The sequence below is a fragment of the Lepidochelys kempii genome, chromosome 1, assembly GCF_965140285.1.
Source record: "Lepidochelys kempii isolate rLepKem1 chromosome 1, rLepKem1.hap1, whole genome shotgun sequence".
In the NCBI taxonomy this organism is placed as follows: domain Eukaryota; kingdom Metazoa; phylum Chordata; order Testudines; family Cheloniidae; genus Lepidochelys; species Lepidochelys kempii.
Genome location: NC_136380.1, coordinates 214,165,016 through 214,189,227, shown reverse-complemented (window position 1 = coordinate 214,189,227; position 24,212 = coordinate 214,165,016). Strand labels below are relative to the sequence as shown.

General features: G+C 47.9%; 1 protein-coding gene across 3 annotated transcripts in view; it reads right to left on the bottom strand.

Moving 5' to 3' along the window:
• The window catches only part of LOC140898661 (C-type lectin domain family 2 member L), a 30,406-nt gene extending 7,147 nt beyond the window's left edge, over nt 1–23,259 (bottom strand). The window contains exons 1-5 of one of the 3 annotated variants that reach the window (XM_073312837.1): nt 23,104–23,259; nt 15,894–15,977; nt 14,916–15,103; nt 13,023–13,123; nt 8,842–8,926 (exon numbers count right to left, since the gene is read on the bottom strand). In XM_073312837.1, the coding sequence (XP_073168938.1) occupies nt 8,842–8,926; nt 13,023–13,123; nt 14,916–15,103; nt 15,894–15,977; nt 23,104–23,173 (528 nt within the window). In that variant the 5' untranslated portion in view covers nt 23,174–23,259. Of the gene's footprint in view, nt 1–7,924; nt 8,927–13,022; nt 13,124–14,915; nt 15,104–15,893; nt 15,978–23,103 lie in introns of those variants that run through there. The other 2 variants (XM_073312819.1, XM_073312827.2) reach the window with 2 other exon arrangements.
• Between the last annotated feature and the right edge of the window lie 953 nt (nt 23,260–24,212).

Sequence of the window (24,212 nt, the reverse complement as noted above, 5' to 3'; positions counted from 1 at the left end):
TTGCATAGACAAGCCCAAAGATTCACAGGAAGCGAATAAACTGTTTCATGGGCCAGAGGTATATTTGATACCTATGCTGTAAGGGGGCACTGCAGCTGCTGCCAAGGGTTTGGAAGATGGTGGTCTCTGAACTAAAGGTGCTTTTCACACCAAATCTAAGAGCTCCCTAGTCCAAGAAGGAATTTCTTCTTGATGGGGAGAGTCTCTTCTGCTCCCCCCCATACAGGATTCCTGACTTCCCCTCGGGCTAAGGGATGGAAACAGAATTCCCAGTGAAGGAAGGGATGGGAGTCATAAGACCTACGCTGTGAGAGGGCATACACCTGAAATGGTCTCACTGGCAGCTCCTTGCTGTGCCTGTGGCGGATTCAGCCAGGACTCCTGATGGTTTCCCTATGCCAGGCCGTTGCCCTTTGATATAACCACCTCCAGCAGCTGAAAGGCTCTCTTCAGTTTTCCATCATCCCTTGAGATGTTTGGGCCAGGCTATCAGGCTCCCTGGCCCCACTGGTGGGAAACTCCTGGAGAACTGGTTCTTGGATCAGGATCAGGCAGTCTAAGTGAAACTTTTCTGACCCAGCAGATGAGGCAGCTGGAGCACACAAGGCAAAAACCTCTCCTTCTGCACCTTATAGCAGGGACACCGAGCAGGAAGGATGCAGCCTTCGGCTCCTATATGAACCTTCCTCCACTTCCTCCTAGCCTGTTATCTCAGCATGCAGGGTTGGGGGCTGTGGTAATTCCAGGCAAGAGAAAAACCCAACTCTTCATTTTTTTAAAAGTTTATTTTAATTATTCTCTCTCTTGCAGTAGGTGCTGAATCCCCCAGCCCTGCCAGTATCTAGAGGAGACAGAACAAAAGTGCGGGGGGAGCTGTGGAACTGCAGGGGGAGCTGTGGGGGTTAGTCCTTCATCAGCCATCCAATTAGTTTTGAGTCTGCCTCCTATACCTAGTCATGTGATGACCTACACTGATGATCTTTGAATCATAGAATCAGAATATCAGGGTTGGAAGAGACCTCAGGAGTTCATCTAGTCCAACCCCCTGCTCAAAGCAGGAGCAACACCAACTAAATCATCCCAGCCAGGGCTTTGTCAAGCCTGACCTTAAAAATATCTAAGGAAGGAGATTCCACCACCTCCCTAGGCAACGCATTCCAGTGTTTCACCACCCTCCTAGTGAAAAAGTTTTTCCTAATATCCAACCTAAACCTCCCCCACTGCACAACTTGAGACCATTACTCCTCGTTCTGTCATCAGCTACCACTGAGAACAGTCTAGATCCATCCTCTTTGGAACCCCCTTTCAGGTAGTTGAAAGCAGCTATCAAATCCCCCCTCATTCTTCTCTTCCGCAGACTAAACAATCCCAGCTCCCTCAGCCTCCCCTCGTAAGTCATGTGTTCCAGTCCCCTAATCATCTTTGTTACCCTCCGCTGGACGTTTTCCAATTTTTCCACATCCTTCTTGTAGTGTGGGGCCCAAAACTGGACACAGTACTCCAGATGAGGCCTCACCAATGTCAAATAGAGGGGAATGATCACATCCCTCGATCAGCTGGCAATGCCCCCACATATACATCCCAAAATGCCATTGGCCTTCTTGGCAACAAGGGCACACTCTTGACTCATATCCAGCTTCTCGTCCACTGTAACCACTAGGTCCTTTTCTGCAGAACTGCTGCCAAGCCATTCGGTCCCTAGTCTGTAGCGATGCATGGGATTCTTCCGTCCTAAGTGCAGGACTCTGCACTTGTCCTTGTTGAACCTCATCATATTTCTTTTGGCCCAATCCTCTAATTTCTCTAGGGTCCTCTGTATCCTATCCCTACCCTCCAGCGTATCTACCTGTGGAGTTTCTGTGGAGAAAGAGGTGGTTAGGGACTATTTAGAAAAGCTGGACGTGCACAAGTCCATGGGGTCGGACGAGTTGCATCCGAGAGTGCTAAAGGAACTGGCGGCTGTGATTGCAGAGCCATTGGCCTTTATCTTTGAAAACTCGTGGCGAACGGGGGAAGTCCCGGATGACTGGAAAAAGGCTAATGTAGTGCCAATCTTTAAAAAAGGGAAGAAGGAGGATCCTGGGAACTACAGGCCAGTCAGCCTCACTTCAGTCCCCGGAAAAATCATGGAGCAGGTCCTCAAGGAATCAATCCTGAAGCACTTACATGAGAGGAAAGTGATCAGGAACAGTCAGCATGGATTCACCAAGAGAAGGTCATGCCTGACTAATCTAATCGCCTTCTATGATGAGATTACTGGTTCTGTGGATGAAGGGAAAGCAGTGGATGTATTGTATCTTGACTTTAACAAAGCTTTTGACACGGTCTCCCGCAGTATTCTTGTCAGCAAGTTAAAGAAGTATGGGCTGGATGAATGCACTATAAGGTGGGTAGAAAGCTGGCTAGATTGTCGGGCTCAACGGGTAGTGATCAATGGCTCCATGTCTAGTTGGCAGCCGGTGTCAAGTGGAGTGCCCCAGGGGTCGGTCCTGGGCCGGTTTTGTTCAATATCTTCATAAATGATCTGGAGGATGGTGTGGATTGCACTCTCAGCAAATTTGCGGATGATACTAAACTGGGAGGAGTGGTAGACACGCTGGAGGGCACGGATAGGATACAGAGGGACCTAGACAAATTGGAGGATTGGGCCAAAAGAAATCTGATGACGTTCAATAAGGATAAGTGCAGGGTCCTGCACTTAGGACGGAAGAACCCAATGCACAGCTACAGACTAGGGACCGAATGGCTAGGCAGCAGTTCTGCGGAAAAGGACCGAGGGGTGACAGTGGACAAGAAGCTGGATATGAGTCAGCAGTGTGCCCTTGTTGCCAAGAAGGCCAATGGCATTTTGGGATGTATAAGTAGGGGCACAGCGAGCAGATCGAGGGACGTGATCGTCCCCCTCTATTCGACATTGGTGAGGCCTCATCTGGAGTACTGTGTCCAGTTTTGGGCCCCACACTACAAGAAGGATGTGGATAAATTGGAAAGAGTCCAGCGAAGGGCAACAAAAATGATTAGGGGTCTGGAACACATGACTTATGAGGAGAGGCTGAGGGAACTGGGATTGTTTAGTCTGCGGAAGAGAAGAATGAGGGGGGATTTGATAGCTGCTTTCAACTACCTGAGAGGTGGTTCCAGAGAGGATGGTTCTAGACTATTCTCAGTGGTGGAAGAGGACAGGAAAAGGAGTAATGGTCTCAAGTTGCAGTGGGGGAGGTTTAGGTTGGATATTAGGAAAAACTTTTTCACTAGGAGGGTGGTGAAACACTGGAATGTGTTGCCTAGGGAGGTGGTGGAATCTCCTTCCTTAGAAGTTTTTAAGGTCAGGCTTGACAAAGTCCTGGCTGGGATGATTTAATTGGGGATGGGTCCTGCTTTTGAGCAGGGGGTTGACTAGATGACCTCCTGAGGTCCCTTCCAACCCTGATATTCTATGATTCTATGATACCTCTCCTCCCGGTTTAGTGTCATCTGCAAAGTTGCTGAGGGTGCAATCCACACCATCCTCCAGATAATTTATGAAGATATTGAACAAAACCGGCCCCAGGACCGACCCTTGGGGCACTCCACTTGATACCGGCTGCCAACTAGACATGGAGCCATTGATCACTACCCGTTGAGCCCGACAATCTAGCCAGCTTTCTATCCACCTTATAGTCCATTCAGCCAGCCCATACTTCTTTAACTTGCTGGCAAGAATACTGTGGGAGACCGTGTCAAAAGCTTTGCTAAAGTCAAGGAACAACACGTCCACCACTTTTCCCTCATCCACAGAGCCAGTTATCTCATCATACAAGGCAATTAGATTAGTCAGGCATGACTTGCCCTTGGTGATTCCATGCTGACTGATCCTGATCAGTTTCCTCTCCTCAAAGTGCTTCAGAATTGATTCCCTGAGGACCTGCTCCATGATTTTTCCAGGGACTGAGGAGCTAGCCGAGAGAGAGAGAGTCTCTCTCTCTCTCTCAGGCATAGAGGTCTCCTTCCATAGGAAATTTTTAGTAAATCACCTGATGGTTGTTGCAATCTGCTCCATTCCATAAGGACAATACATTGGATCTTCAGAAGTATTTTTGAGCCCCCAGGATAAGTCTTCTCTGAAGTGACTTTCGAACATTATCCAAAGAGGTGGTGAGAAATCAGCCCTACTTTCCCTTTCATGGTATAACTTTACCAGGGAACTGAGAGCCCCCTCCAGCACACTATTTTTTTTAATTGTGTTTTAAAAACAAAAAAATCATAATGATGTTGTGGAGGGAGGGGGACTCAAACAGCTAGTCTGGTCGACTTAGCAAAGGATTATCCTGTAATGTCTCCATTATTAAGTAGGAAAAAATAATAGCTTTGAAATAAACTGAATATCTGAAAATGTGCCCTTGCATATGTGGGGTAGAAAATTTGGGCTAGATCCACAAAGGGGACTCAAGTTTAGCATTGCAACACCTAACATTTTGGTGCCATGCCACCTAGCAGAATCCACAGCCCCAAGTTAGGTGCCAAAACTCCCTAAGCAAAGTCCCTTCAGAAGTCAGCAAGGTGAGCAGGGAGCCACCTAAGTTAACCAATAGGCGATGAGGAGAAGAGTGTGGCTTAAGCGCTGCCCCTCTGCAAGTCAGGTGCCTACATCTTGTCAGCCATTCCTCACAAAAAACTGAAGTGCCACTGCCCTTACCCCAAAGTCTAGTGATTAAAGCAGTCACTTGGGTGTGGGAGACCCAGGTTCAAATGCCACCCCTGCCTAATGTGGATCAGGGACTTGAACGCAGTACTCTCATGTCACAAGCAAGTGCTCTAGACACTGGGCTATTATAGCATATTCTGGGGTGTGACTTGTTCAGTCTCTCCTGTTGAAGCTGTTCCACTTTGTATCAAATAATTAAATATTTACAGGGCCAGAGAGAGTGAGATTAACTCTATAGGCTGATGGTTAGGGCATTCACCTGGGAGGGGTTGACTTGAATTCCAGTCCATGCTCCAGTTAATATTAAATTACTTCATTCATCCCAAGATATGGGAGACTGCGATGGAACTACTTGTGTAACTGCTCATCAGTGTAATGGGCTCATTATCTGGCCCTAAGTTACCTAATGCTACAGCATTTAGATATGAGAGCAAATAGTGGCTGTGCCTGCCAGAGTCAAGGTCATAAAATAATTTCCATTATAACTTACCTGTTCTTAGAACTTTTCTAAACATTCCCCTTTAACAGCTGAAATTTTCCATGCTTGGTATCTGCCCAGAGCTGAATTTTTTGGGAGGCTTAATTAATTATGAGAAAGAATAAAAATGTACATTGTCCTACTGTTAAAAACTATTCAGTTCAATCTGCTTATCACAAGACTTTAAGACATGAAACATGGCGGATGAATAACCTTTATGACTAGTACATACTTTACTAAGTTTCTAAAAGTATGGTGGTAAATGCCAATATTTTGAAAACTCTGCCACGTGAATAAGCAGAAGTAAATTCTACTATACCCCGTAATGCCCAAATAAATTTGTTAGTCTCTAAGGTGCCACAAGGACTCCTTGTTGTTTTTACTTGCTGTAGAGGTATTCCTCAGAAAAACTTTCAGCACAGCTGCACTACTTTCCCCTTCAGAGGGGTATTTGTGTCCAAAGGATAAAAAAAAAAAGTGCTTGTATTTATTATTAAAGCTACAAATTATTAGACTTTTTAAACTCCAGGACATTTATATATTGTCCTGTCACTGTAAAGACCCTACCATACTGCCGATGTTATACAGTAACTCCTCGCTTAACACTGTAGTTATGTTCCTGAAAAATGCTACTTTAAGTGAAACAATGTTAAGCGAATCCAATTTCCCCATAAGAATTAATGTTAATGGGGAGGAGGGTTTGGTTACAGGGAAATTTTTTTTGCCAGACAAAAGACTATCTTTTAAACACACAATATAATACTACACACAGCAATGATGATTGTGAAGCTTGGTTGAGGTGGTGGAGTCAGTGGGTGGAAGAGGGTCACTCAAGGGTTAACACATTGTTAATGTAGCCTCACACTCTACAAGGGAGCAGGAATGGAGGGAGGAGACACAGCATGACAGAGAGAGACACACTGTGTGTGTGTGTGTGTGTGTGTGTGTGTGTGAGAGAGAGAGAGAGAGAGAGACCATGTGTGTGAGAGAGAGATGCGCATTGCCCCTTCTGGTACGCTGACCACACTGTAAGTACATTGCCTCTTTAAGTAGATCAGCAAGTTGAGACAGCAGCTGCTGCCAGCAAGCTCCCTCCGTCCTGAGCCCTGTTGTGTCCCTCTCCTGCTCTGTGGGGTGGGGTACAGGAGTGGGGGGGAGGGGGACACCCTGACATTAGTACCCCTCTTCTTACCCCCACCCCCCACAGCAAGCAGGAGGCTCCTGAGAGCAGCTCCAAGGCAGAGGGCAGGAGCAGCACACGGCAGTGCGGGGAGGGACAGTTGAACTGCCCGGCAATTGACAGCCTGCTGGGCGGCTGCCGCACAGGGAACTTAGGGGAGCTGATGGGGGGCTGCCGGTCCACCCCGGTTCCAAGCCCCCACCAACTAGCTCCACTGGGCTGCTCTTTCTGCAAGCCGTGGACAAAGCAGGCGGCTGCCAAACAACATTATAAGGGAGCACTGACCAACTTTAAAGGAGCATGTTCTCTAATTGATCAGCAACGAAACAACGTTAACTGGGTCGACGATAAGTGTGGAGTTACTGTACATATGATGGACAAAACCAAATAGCAAATAAACTATAAACTAATCAAATCAAGAAAAATACTTTGAAAAAAAATAGACAAGGCAATGAGAATAGTAAAAACAGACCATTATGGGGGGAAATTGGCAGTGTAAGTACTGTAAATAAACAGTTTGTAAAACAAGGCATAATTTTACACGCACGGAAAAACAGAGACATTTTTAACAAATGAGAATATCAAGAGATCTGCTTTTCGCTAACCAGCTGGCACTCACTGATGGCTTCATACAAACTTTATAAAATGGTCCGGGGGCTCCCTCACTACTGGATGAGAAAGAACAGGTGGATCCACCAAAGAGATTGGTGGGAGGGGGAGAGCACAAGGAATCAATGAGATGAGATGAGACTGACAAGCAGCATTCACAGCACACCAGCTTGTTTAACTCTGGCTGAGTTCTCAGTTCATGGCTAATAGATCTTTCTCCTTCCTTTCTGAATCCAGGTGGGGTGGTTGTGGGTTAGTGTTTTGGGGAAGAGATTTTGCTAATCTACAGTTGTTAATGCTTTGAAATGTATGTAAATGTACTGAGGCTACATTGCATTTATAGCTTTCAAGATGTTGTTGAGATAACAGACTGACAAGTTCCTACAATATCCTGAAGGAACTTTATTGAACTAAGTTAGACCTTACTGAAAGAGGTGAATACCTTTGGGGGTCCACTGTATTAAAATGACAGGTTTCAGAGTAACAGCCGTGTTAGTCTGTATTCGCAAAAAGAAAAGGAGTACTTGTGGCACCTTAGAGACTAACCAATTTATTTGAGCATGAGCTTTCGTGAGCTACAGCTCACTTCATCCGATGCATACTGTGGAAACTGCAGCAGACATTATATACACACAGAGATCATGAAACAATACCTCCTTCCACCCCACTGTCCTGCTGGTAATAGCTGGATTTGTGCAGGAAATGGCCCATCTTGATTATCATGCACATTGTGAAGAGAGTTGTCACTTTGGATGGGCTATTACCAGCAGGAGAGTGAGTTTGTGTGTGTGTGGGGGGGGGGGGGGGGTGGAGGGTGAGAAAACCTGGATTTGTGCTGGAAATGGCCCAACTTGATGATCACTTTAGATAAGCTATTACCAGCAGGACAGTGGGGTGGGAGGAGGTATTGTTTCATGATCTCTGTGTGTATATAATGTCTGCTGCAGTTTCCACGGTATGCATCCGATGAAGTGAGCTGTAGCTCACGAAAGCTTATGCTCAAATAAATTGGTTAGTCTCTAAGGTGCCACAAGTCCTCCTTTTCTTTTTCTGTATTAAAATGTAACTTTGTCCGTATTACTGTGGAAATGTATGTGTTTCCAAGGGACGGATAAATAAGAGAACAGCAGGGGGTAATTAGGTACATTCGCTCAGGTTGTAATATCTCCAGAGAGACAACACCACCCGGAGAAGTGCACCTCTACTAGTTCAAACCGGACTCTCCAGGGACCAACAGACAAAAAAAGATTTTTGGATAAAAAATTTGATTTTCAACCAGCTCAGGGCCTTCTTCCTGATCCAGCAAACAGACAGGACCTCTGGTCCACAGAAGGCCCCAATCCTTCTGGTAGGGTTGGAAGGACTGGCCCTATTGAGCTTGTTCTGAGCTGAAGCTGTGATGAACTTGTAACCACAAGGAATCTCTGGGTTGGGGGGAGGGAAGAACTGCTCCTGCCAGAATCCATGTTAGCGTGAATTCTGGGAAGCTTAGTAGCACGTGTGTAGTGTCTTTTATTGTTTTTAATGTTTTCTCCGTAATGATTTTTACCATAAGAATAAAGTGGGCTGTCATAGGAAGTGCTGTGTGGTATCTTACAACTGTAGCCATTACACCTGTTAACTGTCTCAGAGGAGAAAGCAAGCAGGTGTCCTTGGGCAACCTGTCTGTGCTGGGAACAACACAATAAAGGCAGGGAACTGTGCAGCCTTGGAAATACACCAGTCAGAAGGGAGAGCGATGCAGCAAGCCTGAGACTAGGTGCCCTTGCTGGATCACTGAGGGGACATACAGGTGCAGTTGCCCTCAACTGTGACAGCTGAACCCTGGGTTTTACATTAATTCGCTGAGTGAAGCATGAGTACACAGAGCTAAGAGCCTATTTTACAGACCCAACCTCTGGGTAATGAGCATCCAGAACTGGAGACCACATCTGATTCAATATAGGCACATTCTCCAGAACCCTTTACTGTCAACCTGCAAGAGAGAATGAAAGAAACTGTTACCTTGAAATTTGCCATCAAATAATTCCACTGAACGAGGGAATCCTCTGTTGGTAAAATAACCTCTTGAGAGACCCCCAGTGTTTCACCCTAATTCACTACATGAAATTTATTGCAAAGGGGAAGATGGGAATTTTCTTAATATAAAAGAGATTATGTATTTAATTCCCAGACAGAAAGCTTAGTTAACATGGAGTTACTAGTAATTTCAGCAAATGTCATTTTACAAGAATTTTGTAACAAACTAAATATCTGGAAATTCACGGCTAGTGTTACACTTCTTAAAAAGCTGTGGGGCTGAATCTCCTCCTCACTCATGCCAGTTTTACACTGATGCAATTCCAGAGACTTCAAGTGAAGTTACACCAGTGCAAGTGACCAGGGCCGGCTCTAGGTTTTTTGCCACCCCAAGCAAGAAAAAAAAAACACCCAGAATGCCGCCCCTGCAATTGTGCCACCCCAAGCACGTGCTTGGTTTGCTAGTGCCGAGAGCTGGTCCTGCAAGTGACAGCAGAAGCAGATCCTCAGAACACAAAAACTCTCCAGTTCAGGTCTCCCACACGTTCTCCTTAACCTTTACAAAGTCTTCTTTCATTTTTGATCTATGACATGAATAGCCTGGGTTTGCAGTCAGCACATTGGACTATTTATATATGGGTATTCCTCCATTCCTGTCTGACAGCCCCAAAAAGGTGTTTCTGGGTGCTTGCTCATCTGCCTGGATGGGTCATTTAAGGGGAATTCCTTTTCCTGTTCAGCACAGGTGTATGGGTGGTTTGGGCTATGATGTCATCAATATGCAGATGACACACAAAGTCTTTCCTCATGTGGCCCACATGGTGCACGTTCCTTTGGTTTTTCCAATGTCTGGCTGAGTTTGGGACTAGAGTGAGCAAAATGGCTAAGAGTCAGGTAAAATGGAAACAATACTAGAAGGATGCATTAGGAAAGGAGCTTCAGGGTATGGGGGGATGGTTCCATACCATTACTGAGGGAATTTGTCACTATTTGTCAAAGAGGATTACAGCCTGTGGGTTATTATAGATCCCCATCTGCTACTGGGAATCTGACACACTTCAAGAACTCCAAAGTGCTGTTTCCATCTGCAGCTGGCTAGGCTCTGCTCCATTTTTCTCAGATGTGGCCCTTGTCACAATTCTCCAGGCACCTGTGACCTCCAGACAAGATACATGCATTGAGCTGTATGTGGGGCTACCCATGAAAGCTTCATGAAAGCTGGGACAGCTACAGAAATGGAAATCAGGACACCATAGTACACCAATCCTTTGTGAACTTCACTAGCTCACTATCTGCTTCTGGGTAATATTTTAGCTGTTGAGTCTATGATTAAAGCCCTTCATGGCTTGAGTCCTAGCCCGTGTTCCCTCTCATTTTTCTCACACATGTGTGGAATGAATTTTGTTATGTGCATGAATATGGAGGTGATGTGTGACATCATCCATATTGGTGCACATAACAAATTTCATGTGGTGGGGGTGGGGCTTGGGAGTATGGTGTGTGGAAGCGGGGGATCAGGGCTGGGGCAGAAGATTGCGGGTGAGGGCTCTGGCTCGGGATGCCGGCTCTGTGGTGGGGCTGGGGATGCGGGGTTTGGGGTGCAGCCTCCCCCGGGCCTATGGCAGGGAGAGAGGACTCCCCCCAGCTCTCTCCCCCAAAGCAGCACCTGGGCTGGAAGGGGAGAGGCACCTCTCCCCACCAAGGGAGGTCTGATCCGGGGCAGGGTTGGGGCCGGGAGAGGGGCACCCATCCCCCGGCCGCAGCAGGTCCGGGCCGGGGCTGGGTTGGTTTGGGGCCAGATGGCTCTCCCCCGGCCATGACAGGTCAGGGGCTGGGAGAGAGGCACCTGCCCCCCGGCCATGGAAGATCCGGTGCTCGGTTGGGGCTGCGGCACGTCTGAGGCTGGCTTGGGGCTGGCGCGCTTCTCCCCATCACAGCACGTCCAGGGTTGGGGGAGAGGCATCTCTCTCCGCTGCAGCCCTGAGCACCTGCGTGGCCGCGCAGCTCAAAGGGAACAAAGATCCTGGCTACCTAACAGCTCGCCCTTCTCCTCACCTGCAGTGACCCAGAAATGGAAATCAGGTCACACAGTCACACTAACAGTCTCTAGAATTAAACATCAGGTGGTTGGTTAGGGTTGCAAACTTTCTAATTGCACAAAACCGAACACCCTTGCCCAGCCCCTCCCCCAAGGTCCCGCCCTTTCTCTGAGGCCCCAGCTCCCACTCACTCCCTCCCCCATCCCTACGACACTCACTCTCCCCCACCCTCACTCACCTTCACTGGGATGGGGCGGGGGGTTGGGATGTGGGAGAGAATGAGGGCTCCGGCTCAGGGAGCGGGCTCTGGGGTGGGGCTGGGGATGCGGGGTTTGGGGTTCAGGAGGGGGCTGCAGGCTGGGGCCAAGGGGTTTGGAGCATGGGAGTGGCTCAGGGCTGGGGCAGGGGGTTAGGGGGTTCCTAGTGAATGGGAGCTGCATGGGTGGAGGCAGCACGCGGAGCCTTCCTGATCACAGCGGCGCTAGGGGCCACAGGGACATGCCGGCTGCTTCCGGAGCCGTGCGGAGCCAGGGCATGCAGGGAGCCTGCCTTAGCCCTGCTCTGCCACTAACCAGGAGCCGCCTGAGGTAAGTGCCGCCCAACATGATATTTTTCTGTCTTATTATCTGTCCCTTTCTTAATGATTCCCAACATTTTGTTTGCTTTTTTGACTGCTGCTGCACACTGCATGGATGTTTTCAGAGAACTATCCACAATGACTCCAAGATCTCTTTCTTGAGTGGTAACAGCTCATTTAGACCCCATCATTTTACATGTATAGTTGGGACTCTATTTTGTCATGTGCATTACTTTGCATTTAGCAACATTGAATTTCATCTACCATTTTGTTGCCTACTCACCCAGTTTTGTGAGATCCCTTTGTAACTATCTACAGTCTGCTTTGGACTTAACTATCTTGAGTAGTCTCGTATCATCTGCAAATTTTGCCATCTCACTTTTTACCCCTTGTCCCAAATGGTGAAGCATTGCTTAGGCAAGTAAATACACCTGCACTCGTACGCTATAGGGATCTCTACATGCCCAAGCAGTGCCTTCCCTGTCTACACTGCTGTCTTTAGCAGTGTCCCACTACCAGCGACTTTCCCTGCCACAGGCAGAGTCTCCAGCAGTAGAGAAATTCAATGGTGGGGGAAGGCACTGAGGAAAGGCTCCAGTAAAGGGGATTCCCTACCACAGTGAAAGACCCTGGCATAGTGAAAGGCTCAAATAGAGGGGGAGCAGTGGGAAAGCCTTTGGCAGTAGGGACTTGCAGGAGCCTTTCTCCACTGCCACCCCCCCGACCAGAGCTTTTCACGGCTGTGTGTGACTGCACACCACCACAGTGTGAACACAGTCTGCTTTTCCACTGCAGCATGAAGCAATACATACCCTACACACTGTCACCAGTGGTGTGCCATGTAGATGTACCTTAAGATATGCTGTCTGCTCCTGCTGCCTTGGCCTCCTCTTCTTGGTGCTCTCCAGTCTATCCTCAGCCCTATCCATTCCAGTGAAAATGCCTGACCAAGGTCACAACCTTTGATTTGCTAATTCAAAGGGGCACTCCTCTGTCAGCCTTTCTGGTGTGCCTGCTGCCTTTATACCACTGATCTCTCTCTCCTCTCAGACTCTGTAGCTTTGGGCTTTCTTTGATTCACTCCTGCTTTCCTGACCACTCCTTCAGCACCAATTTTACTAAGTCCTCTTCCTCCTCTCTCTCTCTTTGCTCCTTAGGATTCTTTCCTTTGTGTTCTCAGCTTTTCTCTCCACCTTAACACCTCCTATGATTTTGCCAATGCTACATGACAGATTCAAAAATCTAGCTGCCTACCCCAGTCTATCATCCTCTCTGCGGTCTCGTAATCTCAGATGCATCAGAGACAATGCTACTTGTATCGCCAGCATTTTAACTCTACCTTCAAATCACTCCATACATTCTGCTTATTCTGGGAACCCTTCATTAACCCTTCTGTTATCATGTATCCAGGGCAATACAAGTCAATATCAACTTACAGATTTGTATCTAATGGAGTCCCATTTACCCAATGGAATTCTTCTCCTGTCTTGCGAAGTCCAATCCACGGATCTTGCTTTGTTATTTTCATTATAAATTTCTGTAGGAAAAAAACCACAAGGAGCAATCTTTGTTCCAGACTAGAAAACGAAAGGATGATCTTTCCCTTCTCCCAGAGGACTATGGGTTAATGTACCAGCCTTTCACCTCTTGAGAGCTGACATCAAAATCATAAGTGTGGATCTTGTGATATCCACATAAAGAAAAGCACCCCAAAATTCAGCCAGATTGGAAGTCTCTGCTCAAAAGACTGCCATGGACTAATATTAAGCATTTATATTTAGCCATGGAGGTGCTCTGACACTGTAGCAATGTATCGAGTCTACTATAAGAACCTGGATGAACACAGACAATTATTAAGTATTTACATAGACTCATGAGCACAGGACTGTACAAAATAGAGAATAAGTTATGTCCCTGCCCTGAACAGCCTACAGTGTGACATCAACAGAACAGTGGACAACAGTTTAGGCAAAGCAGATTGGAGAAATCATTGGTGTAGAGACCAGAAGAAGGATTCCTGGAAGAAGTAGGTTTTACAGAGGGATGTGAATGAGGAGAGAGGAATTGTTCCAAGTGTTGGAAGCAAGAAAACAGATGGTGCCAAAACAAGCATGGAAAAAGATGAAGGGAGCAGTGAGGCAACAAGACTGGAAGGAGCATACAGAGCAAGGTGGGAAGTAGGAGAAAATGAGAGCAGAGTTACAGTCAGCAGCCAGATTATAGAGGGTCTTGAAAATGAAGATAAGGAGCTTCAGTACAGTGCAAAGTTTCCTGTAGTGAAGGTGTAGGGTGGGAGTGTGTACTGCCCGTCTAGGAGCCACCACACAAACAGGTGCAGTCTGGGCAGAGTGGAGACAAAGGGAAGCAAACTTCTGTGATGGCTAGGGCCAGTGTGGCCCCTAACACAACTAAGCGCAGCCCAAAAGCCTCCTCTAATTCAGAAAAGACCTTCCTGAGTTGGCTGTGTGCAGCTTTGCAACATGGAGCTGCCCCGAACCCACAGTGCAGCTTGCTCTGCAGACTCCCCTTCTGCCCCCAGTATGACCACTATGCTGAGGTTAGGGATGGGGGCTGTGCAGCGCTCCCTTCAGCTGAGGCAGTTCTCTTCTGGCTGGCTATGGGGCTTTTTGGGGCCCTGTTCACTGCTGCAGCTCCATTTAAGGGACAGATCAGGGAAAGGAGAGAATCTCTTCCTATATTTCAGAGCTGGGCTGGAGTGGGACCATTTCTAACATCCTAGCACTGAAATTTAAAATTCAAGAGAAATGGCAAATCTCAGTGGAAGAGAACTGTTACCTCACTCCCAAACTGGGGCTAACACAAGTATCCAGGCTCGTTGGCCTCAGTGGGTCCTGGTAACTCTGAGAGAATTTATGTCTGGTTACAGATAAGAAAGACGGGACATTGTTTTCACAGACAGTCGCTTCAGACACCAGCGTTTGTCAATGTGATCAGTCCAAAGGTTAAATGGGGCATTCCATGGGCAACTTCTAAAACATTAACTACCGGGGTTGAAGACGGCAACTCCAGAAGAGAAGCTGGGAATGGGTGACAGGGGATGGATCACTTGGTGATTGCCTGTTCTGTTCATTCCCTCTGGGGCACCTGGCATTGGCCATTGTTGGAAGAAAGGATACTGGGCTAGATGGACCTTTGGTCTGACCCAGTATGGCCGTTCTTATCTTCATGTTTTTCTGTGCACTGTACCTTGTCACACTCCTTGACTGGATTTACAGCCATTCAGATGAGAGAGCAGAATGAGAGAGTGGGGAATCACACAGATCCCAGGAGATGGGAGGAGGTGAAACTATCATATTTCATTCCCTTACCAGTTCCTGCTGGCTTTCAATTACAATTAGGGAGCTGTTGTGTGAGGCACAAAAGCTCTGACTGGAGTTCCAGTCCTTTACTTTCTCAGAGAAGCAGTAACATTTCCTTTGGTGGTACAGCCAGTCGGCAGGGCATGGTTCTGGAGGAGGAGAGCCAGAAGAACTTTTCCTTGATGAGCAGTTTACCGCTAAAAAACAACAACAAACCATCACATTTCTGCCAGTCAGATCTCCCAGAGCAGACTTCCTGGAGCTACCTAGCCCAGCCCTCAGTTTGTGCCCTCTGCAGACAAGAGCTCAAAACAATTGAAAATATTACAGGAAATCAAATATAACACTGGGCTGAGATTTAAATTTAATGAACCTGTATAATATTTATGTTTCCTAGAGAGTGCTAGATGCTGAACAACCTCATAAGAGAGATCTAAGAGGCCTAAAGAGATTACAGTCTAATTATAACCAGAAGGCAGCTTGTGAAAACAACAGACCAAATTCCCAAATTAAAAAAAAATCTCCCCAACTTCTGATAATGTCAGTGTTCGACTGAGCCAGCCTTGGCTGTTATGCCAGAGCAGCATTTTTTTGGCAGTCTCATCAGTTTCTGCATTAATTTAGCTTTCATTTTTTTAAAGAGTCAGGGCCAGAAATTAAAGAATCAGGGCCAGGGAAATCTTCTGCCTGTGAACTGAAGGAGTGTTTTTTTGAATCTGGAAATAGACAAGGTCACACATTCACAAGTCACGTGTAAACCAGGACTACATATGGCCCTTACCATTTCTACTGCTATGGGTTTCACCTCTCCAGTCTTGAAACTGAGTCTTAAAATGAAATGTCTCTCTCAAGGGACACCTATTTAACTCTCAAATAATGGGAGTTATGAACAAACTAAATTTGGTTTTGGTTTCTATATGAAAATCTGGAGTTCTCTTGACTGTAGAGGTAAATAATACTTTATTTTAAAATTACTTAAATACTTACCAAGGTGAATACACAAGATCAAAACCGAAACAACAGCAAGAATCCCTGTAGTGCACCTCCAGAACCAGATATTTGAGCAGAGCCCTGAAAACCATGACAAAATTATAAGTTTAAGAACTCTAAAAGAAATCTATGTACTAGAATGGGTTTAGGATGTAATGACTGGTTGTAATCTTTATAGGAGCAGAGCTGGACATCTGGGAAAGCTGACAGTTAACCTAGGAAAGCCCAGATGTAGAAATTTCTGCATTCAACAACCACAATGAAAAAAACAACAAAAGGCTACTGAAGCTAGGAAAAGAAAAGACTAAACATCCACTACAAACAACTGTGTGCAATGCCAGTACTCAGCACTCATAATAATAGTGAAGTAGAGAGAGATGGGACATGGGGAGAGGGGACTGAGCTGGGAATAAAGATAGAGGAATAGAAAGACTAAGGAACAGAGCTAATGGGTAAGGCAGTGAAGGGTTCATGGTGTGTGTAAGGGAACTAAGGATTGTCATTGTCTACTGCCCTCTGAGCCCAGAACTTCTGCTGCTGCAACCTCCAGTCTCCTACAAAGACTCCCTCTCTTTCCCCCACTCCCTGCCGCCAACTTCAAGAGAGTGAGCTCTACTTACTACCAGGAGGGACCCAACTATCTGTCTGTTGTAGTTTGCTGTTCCAAATCCCAAGGAGCTAGTGGACAGGGGACCAAGTACTTGCAGGAAACTGCTCCCGTAGGGAGAGTGCCAAACAAACAAGGCTGAGAATGAGTGTTTGATGCGGGTATTTCTTGCTCTTTTCTCTGCTGCTTCATGCAGTTTCTGTGCTATTTTACACTTTGCTGCTCTGGCTGGAAAAAGAAAAGGAGTACTTGTGGCACCTTAGAGACGAACCAATTTATTTGAGCATAAGCTTTCGTGAGCTACAGCTCACTTCATCGGATGCATACTGTGGAAAGTGTAGAAGATCTTTTTATACACACAAAGCATGAAAAAATACCTCCCCCCACCCCACTCTCCTGCTGGTAACAGCTTATCTAAAGTGACCACTCTCCTTACAATGTGTATGATCATCAAGGTGGGCCATTTCCAGCACAAATCCAGGGTTTAACAAGAACGTCTGGGGGGGGGGGGTAGGAAAAAACAAGGGGAAATAGGTTACCTTGCATAATGACTTAGCCACTCCCAGTCTCTATTCAAGCCTAAGTTAATTGTATCCAATTTGCAAATGAATTCCAATTCAGCAGTCTCTCGCTGGAGTCTGGATTTGAAGTTTTTTTGTTGTAATATCACAACTTTCATGTCTGTAAGCGCATGACCAGAGAGATTGAAGTGTTCTCCGACTGGTTTATGAATGTTATAATGCTTGACACCTGATTTGTGTCCATTTATTCTTTTACGTAGAGACTGTCCAGTTTGACCAATGTACATGGCAGAGGGGCATTGCTGGCAAATGATGGCATATATCACATTGGTGGATGTGCAGGTGAACGAGCCTCTGATAGTGTGGCCGATGTTATTAGGCCCTGTGATGGTGTCCCCTGAATAGATATGTGGGCACAGTTGGCAACGGGCTTTGTTGCAAGGATAGGTTCCTGGGTTAGTGGTTCTATTGTGTGGTATGTGGTTGCTGGTGAGTATTTGCTTCAGGTTGGGGGGCTGTCTCTACGCAAGGACTGGCCTGTCTCCCAAGATTTGTGAGAGTGTTGGGTCATCCTTCAGGATAGGTTGTAGATCCTTAATAATGTGTTGGAGGGGTTTTAGTTGGGGGCTGAAGGTGATGGCTAGTGACGTTCTGTTATTTTTTTTGTTAGGCCTGTCCTGTAGTAGTTGACTTCTGGGAACTCTTCTGGCTCTATCAATCTGTTTCTTCACTTCCGCAGGTGGGTATTGTAGTTGTAAGAATGCTTGATAGAGATCTTGGAGGTGTTTGTCTCTGTCTGAGGGGTTGGAGCAAATGCGGTTGTATCGCAGAGCTTGGCTGTAGACAATGGATCGTGTGGTGTGGTCAGGGTGAAAGCTGGAGGCATGTAGGTAGTAATAGCGGTCAGTAGGTTTCCGGTATAGGGTGGTGTTTATGTGACCATCGCTTATTAGCACTGTAGTGTCCAGGAAGTGGATCTCTTGTGTGGGCTGGTCCAGGCTGAGGTTGATGGTGGGATGGAAATTGTTGAAATCGTGCTGGAATTCCTCAAGGGCTTCCTTTCCATGGGTCCAGATGATGAAGATGTCATCAATATAGCACAAGTAGAGTAGGGGCGTTAGGGGACGAGAGCTGAGGAAGCGTTGTTCTAAGTCAGCCATAAAAATGTTGGCATACTGTGGGGCCATGTGGGTACCCATAGCAGTGCCACTGATTTGAAGGTATACATTGTCCCCAAATGTAAAATATTTATGGGTAAGGACAAAGTCACAAAGTTCAGCCACCTGGTTAGCCATGACATTATCGGGGATAGTGTTCTTGACGGCTTGTAGTCCATCTTTGTGTGGAATGTTGGTGTAGAGGGCTTCTACATCCATAGTGACCAGGATGGTGTTATCAGGAAGATCACCGATGGATTGAAGTTTCCTCAGGAAGTCAGTGGTGTCTCGAAGGTAGCTGGGAGTGCTGGTAGCGTAGGGCCTGAGGAGGGAGCCAGACAATCCTGCTGTCAGGGTGCCAATGCCTGAGATGATAGGGTGCCCAGGATTTCCAGGTTTATGGATTGTGGGTAGTAGATAGAATATCCCAGGTCGGGGTTCCAGGGGTGTGTTTGTGCAGATTTGATCTTGTGCTTTTTCAGGGAGTTTCTTGAGCAAATGCTATAGTTTCTTTTGGTAACTCTCAGTGGGATCAGAGGGTAATGGCTTGTAGAAAGTGGTGTTGGAGAGCTGCCGAGCAGCCTCGTGTTCATATTCCGACCTATTCATGATGACAACAGCACCTCCTTTGTCAGCCTTTTTGATTATGACGTCAGAGTTTTTTCTGAGGCTGTGGATGGCATTGTGTTCCGCATGGCTGAGATTATGGGCAAGTGATGCTGCTTTTCCACAATTTCAGCCCGTGCACGTCGGCGGAAGCACTCTATGTAGAAGTCCAGTCTGCTGTCTCGACCTTCAGAAGGAGTCCACCTAGAATCCTTCTTTTTGTAGTGTTGGTAGGGAGGTCTCTGTGGATTAGTATGTTGTTCAGAGGTATGTTGGAAATATTCCTTGAGTCGGAGACGTCAAAAATAGGATTATAGGTCACCACAGAACTGTATCATGTTCGTGGGGGTGGAGAGGCAGAAGGAGAAGCCCCGAGATAGGACAGCTGCTTCTGCTGGGCTAAGAGTATAATTGGATAGGTTAACAATATTGCTGGGTGGGTTGAGGGAACCATTGCTGTGGCCTCTTGTGGCATTTAGTAGTTTAGAAAGTTTAGTGTCCTTTTTCTTTTGTAGAGAAGCAAAGTGTGTGTTGTAAATGGCTTGTCTAGTTTTGGTAAAGTCCAGCCACGAGGAAGTTTGTGTGGAAAGTTGTTTTTTTATGAGAGTATCCATTTTTGAGAGCTCTTTCTTTATCTTTCCCCGTTTGCTGTAGAGGATGTTGATCAGGTGGTTCCGCAGTTTCTTTGAGAGTGTGTGGCACAAGCTGTCAGCATAGTCTGTGTGGTATGTAGATTGTAATGGATTTTTTACCTTCAGTCCTTTTGGCATGATGTCCATCTGTTTGCATTTGGAAAGGAAAATGATGTCTGTCTGTATCTGTCCAAGTGTTTTCATGCAGTTGATAGATTTCCACTCCATACGGCTAAATGCAGTGCCTTGCATAATGACAGGTTTCAGAGTAACAGCCGTGTTGTAAGGAGAGTGGTCACTTTAGATAAGCTATTACCAACAGGAGAGTGGGTTTGTGTGTGTGTTTGGGGGGGTGGGGTAGGGGGGAGAGAAAACCTGGATTTATGCTGGAAATGGCCCAACTTGATCATCATACACATTGTTAGGAGAGTGATCACTTTAGATAAGCTATTACCAGCAGGAGAGTGGGGTGAGGGGAGGTATTTTTTCATGCTTTGTGTGTATAAAAAGATCTTCTACACTTTCCACAGCATGCATCCGATGAAGTGAGCTGTAGCTCATGAAAGCTTATGCTCAAATAAATTGGTTAGTCTCTAAGGTGCCACAAGTACTCCTTTTCTTTTTGCGAATACAGACTAACACGGCTGTTACTCTGAAATCTGGCTGGAAAGTTTCCTGCTATTCCTCTGTGCCCAGAGCACAAAGAGGCAAAATTATTTGGCATTTACACAACAAGGACTCCTGGGGGAATGTACTGTGCCCCTGCACAATGCAGAATTTTGCAGAAATTAATGTTGTGCACACAGAATTTCCATTTTTTCCCCACAGAAATGGGCGGCAGAGATGTTGCCTACCACTAGGGGCCACAGGATCTGGCAGAGCTCATCTCACAAATAGAAGACAAGGCTGGGGGAGGGAACTGGAAGGTTCCCAGCACGCCCCAAAGGCAGGCAGCGTGGGCGTGCAGGAAACTCCATGCAAGCCCAGGACTCAGCATCAGGCTGTTTCTCCCTCTGTATCCCTGGGCTCGGGGGGAAGGTAGTGTGTGAGTGTCTGGGCTGAGGGGGCCACAGCTGGGCTCTGGGGGTTAGGGGATGTGAATGTCTGGGCTGGGGGGATCACACCTGGGTTCTGAGGGGTAGGGGGAGTTTGTGTCTGTGCTGGGGACAGGGGGCCTTGCAGCTAGCCTCTGGGGTGTAGAGGGTGTGAGTGTCTTGGCTGGGAGGGGCCACAGCTGGGCTCTGGGGGGGGGTAGGAGGTATGAGTTTGTGGACTGGGGGGGGGGCATGGCTGGGATCTGGGTGGGGGTGTGAGTGTCTGGCCACCTAGCTGGGCTCTCAGGGGGAGGAGGCAGAGAAACAGGAACTTGGTTGTCACAGGGGTTTCTTTAACTCTCTACTCCTGGGCGAAATTTTGTGTGTGTCTATATTGTTACAAACATCCTTGCTGATAGGTATTTTTTAAATAAATTACCAAAATAGTTGAAAGTGGCATGATTAAATAGTATTATTTTGACAAATAAGATTTACAGAATTTTAAAATATTGTGCGTAGAATTTTTAATTTTTTGGCACAGAATTCCCCCAGGAGTAAACAATGCAAGTGTACTTAATGCCTTAAGCTTAGAACTGGAAAAGATACAGGGCCAGATCCACTAGTGTAAATCAGTGTAGCTCCATTCTAGTCACTGGAGCTACCCAAACTTAAAGCAGCTGGGCATCTGTCCCACAGCATCTTTCCAAAGCTGAGCTAAACAGAGCTGAGCTGAGATTCTGTGGGAACCAGATACAGACTGTGAGGTGTATATTATTGCCCATTGCGGGAGGGAGGCAGAGCAACTCCAGCAGGGGTCAGGTGAGGAACTGCATGGGGCTCTCTCCACTGGGCTCTCCCGATTACCTTAGGTAAGGCACCACTCATTAGATCAGAGCACAGTGGGAAAGGGGCCATTTCATGTGTAACTGGCTCCTGCTGTCACAACAGTGTGGAAGTTCCATTCCTGCATTCTGAGCCCGGCAGCACTTCCCATCCATCCCTCACGCTGCCCCTGAAATAGCCCATTGGACTGTCTGATGGGAAGCCTCATACGGTGGGGAGACGTGGAGCATCCCACCAGACCCAACCCAGCACACGCAATATCTTTGGACAATAGTTACACAGACTCTGGCACGCCGATGTAATTGGCAACATGGCCCAACGTGTGCAGCGGGACGCAGTGGTCTGGTCTACACTACAGAGTTAAGTCAACGACCTAACCCTGTAAGCATCTACACTAAAATGTAGCTCCCACCAATGTAATTTGTCCACTACGTCACTTTAATAACTCCACCTCCATGAGAGACATAGTGCTTAGGTTGACGGATGGATATTAGGAAAAGCTTTTTCACTGGGAGGCTGGTGAAGCACTGGAATGGGTTACCTAGGGAGATGGTGGAATCTCCTTCCTCAGAGGTTTTTAAGGTCAGGCTTGACAAAGCCCTGGCTGGGATGATTTAGTTGGGGATTGGTCCTGCTTTGAGCAGGGGGTTGGACTAGATGACCTCCTGAGGTCCCTTCCAACCCTGATATTCTATGATTCTATGTAGTTATAGCAATGCAGTGTCTGTGCAGACACTGTTACTTACATAGTCTGTGCTGGGCTCACAGCTGGAGCCCCCTGTCCCCAGGGGCTGACAGCCTGAGCCAGAGAGGAAATGTGAAATAATAGCAGTTGTGAAACTGACAACAATGTCAATTTCACTGCTGGTTGGCTCCCTGCCTGGAGCTCCCAGGGCTGCTGCTGTGGGGTGGAGAACCTGTCAGCTCCCAGAACCGTGGCTTCAGCTGGGCACTCGCAGGCTGGCTGCTGTGTTGCTAGCCGCACACTCCAGCTGTGCGAGCCCCAGCCAGCTCAGGCTGTCAGTCCCAGGGTGGGGGGGCTCCAGCTGAGAGTGCCTCACAATGCCCCACTTCAGTGAGTGGAGGCCTCTTGGTGAGGACACGCACCACAGACAGAAGGAGCACAGTGTGGATGTGACGCACCACTTCAGATACTGCGGTGACTGTATGTCCCCTTAACTTAACGTCACCTTAATTCTGTAGTGCAGGCAAGGCCGGTTTTATCTGCTGCCCCCTGCGGCCCACTACTTCCCTTGCACGGCAGTCACGGGATTTCCCAGAAACAGGGCAGGTCCGGGCAGGCTCAAGGGCGGGCCTGGCTCCCTCTGGGTCCGGTGTCCTGATGTACATGAGTCCAGACCCAGGGCCCCAGCCTTTGCACTGGGATCCCCTTGCCTCAGCAGTTGAGCGCTCCCTGGCCCGCTACGATCCTCTCGGGGCAGCCCTGGCTGCTGCTCCCACCCGGCTCAGGACTGTTGTCCCTGGCCAGGCCGGGCTGGGGCCAGGGCAGCCCGTTCACTGGCCCCTGCAGGGCTCCAGGGCGTGGGCTGGGCTCGCCACCAGCCGCTACGGCGGGTTGTGCGGGATCCGCCTCAGCCCTTCCCCAAAGCAGCCGCCTCTCCACTCGCACAAGTCCGCTCGCCCCGGCTTGATCCAGCGGGTGCGGGACTCGCCGGAGCTGCCCCCAGCCGGGTCCCTCCCCGCACCATTTGACAGGGCTCTGTCTGCAGCGGGGTCCCCCCCCCCCAGCGCCGCCCCGCTGCGGCTGCTGCGGCCCCCGGCGGTTGGATCCCGCAGGCATATTTACCTGGGAGGCACCCAGGGGAAGCGGGAGGCGACCCCCCTCCTATTACTGCGTCTCCCCTGCTCCGCCTCATTTAGCCTGGTTTCCGCTTCCCTGTCTCCCGCTGCATGGCGCCCTCAGGGCGGAGGCCAGGGGGCGGATACGAGTGGAAAAGGGAAGCGTGAAACAGCGAAGCACGGAGCAGGGCTGGGTCCCGCGTCCCGGCTGCAAGCGCTTTGCGGGGGAAGGGGCTTCCCAGCGACTCTCACAACTCTGCACCCAAAGGAGGGATCGTAGCGGCCAAACCCTGGGTCCAGTAAATTTTGACACGGGCCCTTCACGTCCGGCACCGGTAGTTTCTCATCAGGTGCATGGGGGAACGGCGATCTGCCTCCCGAACGGGTTGGGAAGGGTGGTCAGTGAGTGCATATGAAGCACTCTGAAGTTATATAAATGTTCAGTGTTGTGGTCTCACCTGAAAACGGAGTGGCAGTTGGATATAAACACCGTCACGGGTTGATGGTCCATCTCCCTTTGGCAATGGAGGCATGGCGAGGAGGTGCCCCAATGAGACGGTCAGTTCTTAGGTGTGAAAGAGAGAGGGAAAGCATGGTCATTAAAGTCGTGATGATAGTGTATTGTGGAGAGTCGCAAATGTAATCGGGGGTAGAGAAACAAAGAGCTCCAGAGAAGTTAGAATATGCTGTCAAGTATCAGAGGGGTAGCCCTGTTAGTCTGGATCTGTAAAAGCTGCAAAGAGTCCTGTGGCATCTTATAGACCAACCGCGGTATTGGAGCATAAGCTTTCGTGGGTGGGCCATCTGCTCTTGCTGTGTAAATTGACCTCAGTCTGAAACAGAACAAGACCAAGGACCCTCTCCCCCCCAAGCAAATGACACTGCCCCCCAAACTACTTAAATCACCTCTAGTGATTTGAAACATGCCCCCTCCCCCGCCGTTTTTTTCTGTTTGTCTGATTTGGATTGTAAGCTCTGTGGGGCAGGGACCAACACCACTTTCATTTTTCTGAAGCAATAAGCACACTGTAGTAATAAGAATTTGAAATCTGCTGCATGATAGCTCTTAAAGGCAAGGGCCACACCCTGCTCAGAACCTAAAGAGCAACTTAAGTT